The sequence below is a fragment of the Dermacentor andersoni genome, chromosome 1 (genome assembly GCF_023375885.2).
Source record: "Dermacentor andersoni chromosome 1, qqDerAnde1_hic_scaffold, whole genome shotgun sequence".
NCBI lineage: Eukaryota > Metazoa > Arthropoda > Arachnida > Ixodida > Ixodidae > Dermacentor > Dermacentor andersoni.
The window spans coordinates 280,878,566-280,888,920 of record NC_092814.1 but is presented as its reverse complement, the minus strand read 5'-3'; the positions used below and the strand labels follow the sequence as shown (position 1 = coordinate 280,888,920).

The 10,355-nt window shown below is 47.1% G+C and overlaps 1 protein-coding gene across 1 annotated transcript; it reads left to right on the top strand.

Moving 5' to 3' along the window:
- The first annotated feature begins 1,558 nt into the window (after window positions 1-1,558).
- LOC126547749 (uncharacterized) lies at window positions 1,559-8,560 on the top strand. Its single transcript, XM_050195720.2, has 3 exons — window positions 1,559-1,896; window positions 7,188-7,425; window positions 8,285-8,560. The coding sequence occupies exons 1-3, from the start codon at window positions 1,595-1,597 to the stop codon at window positions 8,444-8,446; spliced, it is 702 nt and encodes a 233-aa protein (XP_050051677.2). The 5' UTR covers window positions 1,559-1,594; the 3' UTR covers window positions 8,447-8,560.
- Window positions 8,561-10,355: the final 1,795 nt, after the last annotated feature.

Below are 10,355 nucleotides of genomic sequence, written 5' to 3'. Positions count from 1 at the left end.
ACGTTACAGGGAAAGGGAAAAAGTCAGTCGTTGCTTGTTTTCGTTTGTTTTATTAAATATTACTGCTGGCAAATTAACTTTAGAATAAATTACGGGATTTTATGTTCCAAAACCACGATCTGAATATGAACACGCCGTAGTAAGGCACTCCGGAATAATTCGGGCCACCTGGAGTTTTTTGACGTGCACCTAAATCTAAGCACATGTGTGTTTTCGCATTTCGCCCCCATTGAAATGCGGCCGCCGTGGCCCGGACTTGATCCCGCGACCTCGTGCTTAGCAACCCAACACCACTACGCAACAACTAGCATTGAAGACCCTGCATTAAGAAGAAACTTGCCTTCTGCTATAAGCGGGACAACGGGAATAGCTGTGCCATCAAAATAAAACGAAAGTAATAAAAAAAAACGAACGAACAATTATGACTTTCAGACTATGACGTCGTAAAGATTGATCGCACTCACCATGGTTTCAGCAGACCGTTTCAGAAACTGCGACAATTCATCCGTGCACAGGCTGCCTTGAATTCTTATCAGGGTGATCACCATGCTTTCTCATCAGTGGTGACATCCATATGTGTAATGATAGCGTTTCAAGTTCTCAAGTTTGTGTTTCAATAAAAATAAACTTTCCGCTCTTTTGAAGGAGAATCAACCGACTGCTCTAAGAAAAATTTTATTTTATTTACGGAAGAGTAAATAGTAAAGGCTGTAGTAAATACATTGATATGGTGAACATTGTTTTTTTTTTTCCTGTCCCGATGACTTCACTATAACAAGGTTCTGCTGCGATTGAATAAAGAAAAAAAAAGACACACACAAAGCATATTTGAGACGATGTTTCAGTTGCGCGTGCTAATGTAGGGTAACACGTAGTGGAATGCCGTGGAAATGGTTCAGGCCGTCGTCAATGTTCCAGGGCTTCTCAGAGCAGTTATTCTTTGTACCCACCTTAATGACGCTTTTCAGTGGCCGAAAAAGAGCAAACAAAACTGCCTGTAAAGTTCTGCCGCGAGGAATCTCACCAGCCAGTGTTGTATCGCACACCGAGAAAATTACTCAGTTCCCCTGTTCGACACTATAAAACGCCATCGTTTACAACATTCATAAACAACCATACGTAAATTTGCTGACAATACCTTTCATAAAAGTTACTATTATTCTGCCCCAGGTTGACGTTCTTATGCTGTCTCCCTCCCCCCAACGCCTTATCGGTAGTAAATATGTATCATATTATTTAAGAATAGCACAAAACAAAAGACAACAATTCTTTTCGTTTTCTACAGAAGGGTCTACCACATAGAAGCAGGGCCACATCAATACAAGCGGACAGAGCGAACAACTCCAGGCAGCTCCTTTGTGTGAAAGACAGATTGAGGGAGATGTATTTGTAACAGAAATGATGAGGTGCAAAGTATACATTACGCCTTCTCTCGCCAGACTCATTCTTTCATAGAATCTCCACTCTCGCGTCGCTTCATTTTCTTGTGCAGTAGTAGACTTCTTAGAGAACTATATTGAATTTTTATTATCGTTACTATAACCACATGCATTACTGCAGGATGGTACTCAACGCCGGCACGCGGACTTGACACATGGGCCGACACATTCACAATGTCGTATGCCGTTCATTAGAGAGTATAGTGACGGCTAAGGCCGAAGGCTCGCGGTTGCAATTTTGGCAGTGCATTCACCATGGTCATCGCAGGCGTGCGCTCGTGCCTTCGAGCACGGACCGTGCTGCGCCCGTGGCCCGTGCCAAAGCATTCGTCGACGGGGCTGCGAGTACCTGGACCAGCTGCTGCCGTAGCCTCCGTGAAGAAGGCCGAGTGCGTCGTCCAACGGGGCGTAGCGGCCTACTGCACGCGGCTTGCGCCTGCGGCTACAAATCTTCGAGGTAAGCTGCCGAACACTTCTCATGCCAATACGGCTCAGCCCGCGCCTTCTAGCACAAGGGGCGTTGATCAGCAGATCTCGAGAACTTAACGGCCGAAGAGAATGCGTGTCGAATGGCATTCAGTGCAATAAATGCACCGTGCTGTTTTTTTAGCGTGTTTATCGTGTGTGCTATAGTTCGCACTGTCCGTCATCTAGGCGTGGGAGTCTTATCGTTTTTTTTTATGCTTTTATTTCCATGAGCTAACGAATCTAATGTCCCGCCCGCATCACGCTGGCTTAAGGCATGGAAGAAAAATTACAAATATATATTTTAGGAACTTCTTGAGTTCCTAAACTCCACTTGAGCGGTGTGAGCGGACCAGTTGACATTCGTTTGTAACACCGTTCCCTTTTCCAATATGAGCAGCCTTCTAACTGGTCAAATGGCTGCCAGTGTTCGCCGAAATAGTCATGTACTCCTCTGGTGGTGCAAACTGTCGTTTAAGACTGCTGGACGACCAGGGAGCCTCTGTTTGTCCATGCTCTGTGTCGGGTGCGTGCATTCATGGCACGATATATCGTCCAGGGCCAACCGCGGGCCTACGCGCATCTCGATTTTCCCCTCAGCCAAGTATAAGTCCGATAAAAGCGCTCAGTGAAGCGCACGTGAATGCCAGGTTAAGAGCAGCAGCGCTTCAAGCTTGCAGCTTCGTTCGAGGCCCAAGAAACTGTTCGGATCGCAGTCATGATAACATAACGTGCTGGCGCGAATATGACCGGAGTTGGTAGTGCAGTGTCTATATGTGCGATGCGTTGCGCCGCAAACGTAATTATACCAGGTGTATATTTCTTTCTTTAGATAGTAAACTTTTTTATTTAAGAAATGCTTGTTGCAGATAGAGTAATTGTAGTCCTTGGTTTGGATTACGCAAAGCGGCGAACATTACTCGCACGAGAAACTGAAATGCATACTCGAATAATGAACAAAAGCTCGCTAAATAACATGTTTATTAATTAATTTGCTACACACATTGGAATTTACGAATTGCAGCCGGTGAGGTTGCAAGATATTTGCCGTGAAACTTGCGGTAAAAATGAACTGTTGTTCCACTTACTACTTTAACAAACTGCCGTTTTATGCACTGAAGCACAAAAGTAACTGGAACGCTCATGTATTTCGCACCACACTTTGGGAAACTGGTGTCATCCTGGAGATTCATTTCAAGTGGATACGTCTTGCAAACTCACCGGCTACAATTCGTAAATTGCAATATGCGCAGTAAAGTAAATAATAACAAAGTAGTAGTAAATTTTAAATCATTATCGATAATGGATTTTGATTTCTCGTTAAGTAATGTTCGTCTCTTTGAGTAATACAGCTCTATGACTAGAATTATGCTATCTGCCACAAGCTATATCTAAAAATTCTATATGATATAAAATCAAGACACCCATACCACGCAAGCTTTGTTATCTGTGCACAGGGATCAAGCATTAAAGGGCAACTGCGGCGATTTTTCTATGTCAACAGATGTCAATGAAATTCGCTGGGTACGTTCCTCTGAACACTTCCGTCATGTCCTCAACAAAAGCAGGTTTGGGAGTTGCACAGATATTTGGAATGAATTTAATTAATTGCCTCGAACACCCTACCTTGCCTCCTCCTCAGTTACAGGCTACATTGTGTATGACGTCAGGAGTGTTCCATGCAGATGCATGCCGGGATCATGCCAACGACAGCGACGAGAGCGTCGAGGAGTCGACGATCGTGAGCTGGTCGGTGCATGCATGGCGTGAGATGTTGCTTTCGTGAGAAGTTGCGTTCCCTGTAGACGTGCAAGGGATGGGAGGCAAGTTGTGTTGCGTTGGCTGTACGAATTTCAGCCCTCGCCATCCGCACACACAGTTTGAGCCGATGCCGATCGCGTTCAGCCGAGGTTAAGCCTATATGTCACAATCGTGTAGTTCATGCATCTGCTGCTGGCGGACCTGAGCGACCGACCTGAAGCCAATTAAGCCACCAGGATGAAGAAAACTCCTTCTGAAGTTCAGTTTTAACCATGCGGATTTGAAGTAAACCATTCCTCATTTCGTACAGTGCACACACAAAAAGCGAGAAGGGACGACACGCAGCAGTATCGACATCGGTACGTGGCAGTTTTCGACGGCAAGCTGCCCGCCTCACTAACCGGCACTTCCCCAAATTAAATGCGACGAACATGGGTATATTTTTACGTATAGTCCTGCAAACTCATTTTCAAGCTTCCGAGGGGCACTGCTTGCCTCGTATCTCAAATTAGCAGCAAGCGTAGGCCCCTCGATACAGCAGCGTTAACAACCGCCTCGTTCAGCTGCCAACGGTGTCTATACTGGCATCGGCGTTTCCGCGAGAAAACTACGCGTTCTCTAAATGAACGATCACACGCGCAAAGTCCTCATCTATGTCCATTTTACGGAACATATTGTGCGCATGAAGAGAATACGAAGAATGATAAGTAGGCAGCATAACGACCCCGTACTACTCCCGTCTCCCGCTCGCTGTTTTCGAAGGTGCGCGGTCGCTCATATCAGCGCGATTCAGAGTGGTGGAACGGGGCTTACATGCACAAAATCTGCCTGTTTTGATATGTTCTGACATTAATTGATGTCACCGATGAGCGGCTATAGCGTTATATCTCAAGCGAACGAGGAATGGTCGCTGTACCTGCCGATGTAAACAAATGCACCGTTCGGTGCTTTGGACTGCCAGCGGCGTTCTTGCAGCATACAGAGGCGGGAAGTCGTGCTCCACATCTTATATACAGTGAGCATGCGAAGCGCTTCCCTGAGAAGGGGTAAAACACCTAAAATAGCAAGCAGTACGTATAAAATCGGTGGTTATGGGTACCCTTGGTCTTCATGTTGCACCACGATATGTAGCGCATGGGCGCTGGCTCTCGTTGTGGCGGGTCGAATGCGAACGGCGATTCATGGCTATCGAATTCGTCAGAATGTTGTGTGTCAATATTTGACAGATCCGAATAGCTGGTGCAGCTGAGATTGTCACGCGATGATCCGCCGCGGTCACGATTCAGCCGAGAGCCTGCTCTTCGCTGCCAGCGGGCGAGACCGGCATGCCTTGCGCGCCTTCCCCTGTGGGGACACTCGTGACGGCGCACGAAGAGGTTCGCTCGGCCGCTTGGTCAGGTTTCGGTTTCGTTCTTGCGGTTTTTTGCTTGTTTAAAATATATTTTCGAATTTGCGTAGCAATTCTACTATCAGACGCGTGACAAGGGTGTCTCGGGAACCTAAATATTCCATTACCTTTACATGTTCAAAACATCACCGGAGTTGCCCTTTAAGCGCCAATATCTGCTATTCCTTTAGGGTCCCTTCTAGTACACCCATACTTCTGCAGCGTAAATTCTGTAACAGGGTGAAACGGTGGCAGTGGTAAAGCATTCAGGGCCCGGCATTTCGACAGAGCGGTATAGTACAAAGGCATTTCTCTAGTATACGCCTTTCTTATTTAACGCTTGATGTTGAAGTTGATGTTTAGAGAAGTCTTGTCGCCGCATTTTCCAATTAATGCTGTCTTGCTTGACCCGTGACCACTCTTTCGTAGAAAGTTCCTAATACCATCAAGTGCGGGAAGAATAATTGGAACCACGGGGCAAAAGTTTTTTGTTCTTTATAACCACATGAAGCCAAAAGAGAATCAAGCCAAAGAAAGCGTAAGGGTAGTTAAATGTTCTCTTTCATTCAAATGTAGAAATAATGAGGAAAAAGAAAGCGGGTGAAAGGACAGCTTGCCGCAGGTGGCAGCCGTGCGTGCGATGCTCTACCACGAGACATACCACGGCGGTGCCCATTTTCACGTGTATTTGTGTATGTGTATGCAACTACATAGTAATGTGTATATAACTAGATACGATATACCCTGAGAGTGTTATCCAGGGCCACTCGTGGCTATGACCACAAATTGGGAACATTCTTTCAACCACAGCCATCATAGCAAGCGAACTTAGCAGCAGCCTAGTAGTATACAGACAGTAAACCTATGTTATCCCGCGGCATCTAGGCAGCCAAAGGCTACCACGCATCAGGTAACGCAGATTGTTGCCCTCTGGCATAGCAAGGTCCGCCCCTTTCAAATGAGTGCAACGTATTGTACGTACATTATGACAAGTCTTATTCGACAGTAGAATGCGCGACCATGGAGAGCACGTTCTGCTCATTTTTGGCGATCAGCGCTTGTATAAATTTCCAGAAGCCGACGTCGGTATACGCGGCGGGACATAAAAAAAGTCGTGTCTATTTCCAAACTATAGGTGCAAGCATCATACTCCAGGCTGAAGTAGGTGTCGTGTAGTTTTGCAGCGTCGTCCCAGGGAATGAACGCAGCGACATCTTCAAACGGAATAAATCACGGCGCTACATATTAAAATAAATTTCCACGGAATGTATTCGGCGTGTATATAATCATCTTTGCCAATGCCTCCACCCCGTTGTCAGTCTAAACACCACACGCAATAGCCGCGTCACACCAGGGAGGAGCTTTGCGCCGATTCTCACTCTCTTGCCTGCCTAATGATGCGAACGACAATTAAAATTTGGAGTCTGATATCTCGAAGCACAGACACGCTAGAAGAATTATTCCAACTGATACTGTGTAGAAACACGACAGCCTCTAACTTTTCAATACAAATATATCCACTTACTGCAGTCAACAAAAGTTTATTATTCAATTTTATTTAACTGGGCTGCTGACAGCGATAATTATCATCTAACTTTGTTTCCCTCTGGCCACATAACTTATTTGCAGAGGTGCACGGTCTTCGCGCGCCTCCCAGTCCCTAACTTTAAGAAAACCATAAAGCTTAATTTTGAACACCCTGTATAGTGTGCGTGTGTGTGTGTGCGTGTGTGTGCGTGTGTGTGTGCGTGTGTGTGCGTGTGTGTGCGTGTGTGTGTGTGTGTGTGTGTGTGTGTGTGTGTGCGTGCGTGCGTGTGTGCGTGTGTGTGCGTGTGTGTGTGTGTGTGCGTGTGTGTGTGTGCGTGTGTGTGTGTGCGTGTGTGTGTGTGCGTGTGCGTGTGTGCGTGTGTGCGTGTGTGCGTGTGTGTGTGTGTGTGTGTGTGTGTGTGTGTGTTGCGGCCTAGGTCAATCGCGTGAAACGAAACCGAACGCCGGCTTTTCGAAAGTGTACAAGATAGCAGCCCTTTAACTTAGACACATAAGACTTTCAGTTGGCTTCTTTCTGGCCTTTCATATATACATTTATGAAGTTTTTCTTAACATGATAATTTCTTAACCTCATATTTTCTTAACAGAGAGCGGCCGCACATACGGACAGAAGCAATGTCGAACACTAACCTCTCCCGCCAACCATCCCAAGTAAGCGTGACGGGATCCGGCAGCTCGAACTCGCGGATAGAAGTGAGCACGTTGCAAGTGAACGAGAACGAGCAGGGCGGAAACCTGACCATCTACGGTGGAGCCCCATGCAGCATCCGGACCACCATCTCGTCAGAAGGCACGAACTACCAGATCGCGGACCAGGCTGGCCAGGTGCGTGTCGGTGGATGTAGGCAAGGGCCCGTATTCGCAAACAAACGCTTGCGCTGAAACTGATAAGAGCAAGGATCAACCAATCGGGATTCGGGACATATAATTAGGGAAGTTGGCCGACCAATGGGAAAGATCACTTACGATCGAATAGATTTGTCAGTTCGGCTCCAGTTCTTTATCACCATGTCTTCACACGAGTCGTTAATCTTCGTAGTACTCATGTCGGCCAACAGGCGGCGAGATAACTTGCGCCGGATTAACAAGCATTCTACCGGCTAGTCGCGCACCCACACTGTCAAAAAACAACGGTCGCGAAGGGTCGCTTTGGCTCGAAACCGGCGATATCGGATCAGTCGTTCACCCGGTACAGACGGAGGCGTATACTGTCAAATCCAGCAAAAAAAAAAAAAAAAAAAAAAAACGAGGTAGAAGAGGACGACCAATGCCCAACTTGTGGGCGTGGATCTTACTTTATTTTCCTACTTGAAATTTAATGCAATGCCAGCGTTGTTTCTGCGATGTCGTGGCGACCGGATTCTGGTCCAACAAGTAAACGCAGCCAGATGCTAATGTTCGTGTAAACGCGACGTATACGACCACCTCCTGATGACTGTCTGTCGGGCATGAATAGTAGCTGCAGAATAAGGGCTGCAAGGGACGAGTAAGGACTGAAGGTGACAGGCCATGCTGTTTGCGATATGGTAGCGTCTTCCGCCAACTTCTCTAGTCATCACTACTGGCACATACTTAAGTCGACTTGTTTTTTCTGAAAATGCTCGTCAGGCGTGTTTCCATAAACATGGCTCTCAAAGCGCTCATCTGCGTCTACTGTCGATTCGCAATGGTTTTTCTTCTCCAGGTAAGGAACATCAATGTGCCGAATACACGCCCACCGTCAGGCTTTCAAGGCAAGTACGAGAAGCGAGTGATCATCGAGAACGGCGTTGAGACCGTCGAGGAGTACGAGAACGACCGGCTTGTGAGCCGTACCGTCAACGGAGTTCCACAGCAAGTCTCCTGAAGAACGGAAAGTGATGCAACTCGCAGCCCCTGGACGACGGACGTACACAACTCCGCTCTCGAACGCTCCTTGCAAATAAATTAGGCCGTCAAGATGGCGACTATAACGACGCGATTCCATCAGCCTTTATGACTAATGTGCATCAATACTTCACTAATCCGTCCCAGACTACGGGCAGCATTACTTCTGCCGTAAAACTTCCTTCCGCGTGATACGTCATCCATGAACCTGGAAAGAATAGATTAGGATTTCAGTACTTATAAAAAGGTTTTCTCCTCTAGTTCAAGAAGCAGTGAAAAGAGGCCAAGAAACTGGAGCTGGAGCACAGAACGAGATTCTACTTCGCATACTACATGGAAAACCGCTCTTTTCACCTTGCCTGCATGAAGTGGATCAACTTAACCCCCCTCTAGTTAACATAATCGTGCTACTATTACATGCGCTGCGCGCTTTATAAGCAACCGTAGCTCTTTCGAGAGGATGCTAGGGCCGCTCAGCTGGTTGTCAATCGAACAACGGCACCCAGCTCGACCTGTTATGCAGTGCAGTTTGGTTTGTTGCCCCATGGCCAGCTGAGCTTCAGGTTTGCATTCCGAGTGGACCACTTTAGTGGAGAATTCTGCCCACTTGACCGGTGACCGGGCGTTGTTCAACTAGATACTATGCGCGTCCGCAGCCATTGCAAGTAGACCAAATATATTAGTCCCGTGAGAAGTTGCGAAAGGTGGACTGCAGTTTGTTTATAACACTGCCTATAACTACTACATCTATGAGAACTTGTGGCGCCAAAACAAATTTAAGTCAGCGCTTTTACGTGCCAAAATTAAGAATCAGGGTCCGTACTCATAAAACGTTCTTGCGCTATAAGTGTTCCTGCCACCCAATGGTGATGTAAGAAATAATATTAGCGAAGGCGATCAGCCAGTGAAAAATAGCAGTTACGAACGAAAAGCTTTGGGAATTCTGCCCCTGATTATGAGGGACCACGTAGTGCAGGACTCCGGATTGATTCTCACCACATAGGGTCTCTTTAAAATGCTCCCATTGCACACGTGCACGAGCCTTTTTTCGCATTCCGCTCCCACCGAAATGCGGCTGCCGCGGCCGGGACTCGAACCCGCAGACCTCGTGCTCAGCAGCGCAACGTTATAGCCGTCTCAACCACCGCAGTGGCCCGTCGAACTTGCGGCGCATTTCGACGCGCAGAGCGTACGCAGAATGAAAGGGTTTGGCGTGAGCACGGCTTACTGCTGTGCACGCCACAATAGATCGTCTTAGAAATGGGTACTGCACACTTTCGTGTTCAGTTATCGAAGATTTCAGTTTTCTTTTATTCCAATAACATTCAAGGGTCACGGCTACAGTCCATGGTCGAGTAGGTAGCGCGTCGGGCTGCTGTGCTAAGGGAACAGGTTTCGAAACCAACCGTCGGACCAACTTGGATCACTGAGCTTGTGGCAATGAGTGCCAGTGTGTCGCTCTTCAACGAACCTAAGTGACACCGACATGGATCACTGAGGATGCGGCACTAAATATGTGGCACTAGGTATGTTACGCTCTTCAATCAAAAAAAAAAGAGAAAAAGAAATAATTATCCTTTATATTTCCACGATTCTCAACGGGATTGAACCCTCCTACGCGCGGCCGTTATGGCTGCGCCGCTAGATGACGCAGCGTGTACAGTGGGAAGCGCGAGAAAGGAGCCCGACTGCAGAGAAGTTATGGCGTTGGCCCCAATACGGTGTGTCGCTACGTTTCTTCGATACTAATGGCATTAAAGTCGACATTTATCGCGAGCTGGGTCCTGCCGGAACTTTGTTGCGCCCATAGAAACAAACAGCAGAGGGATAAGAAAGAGCTGGGATTAAAAGTGCTTGTATAATTTCATCAAAGGATTGCAAGAAGCGTG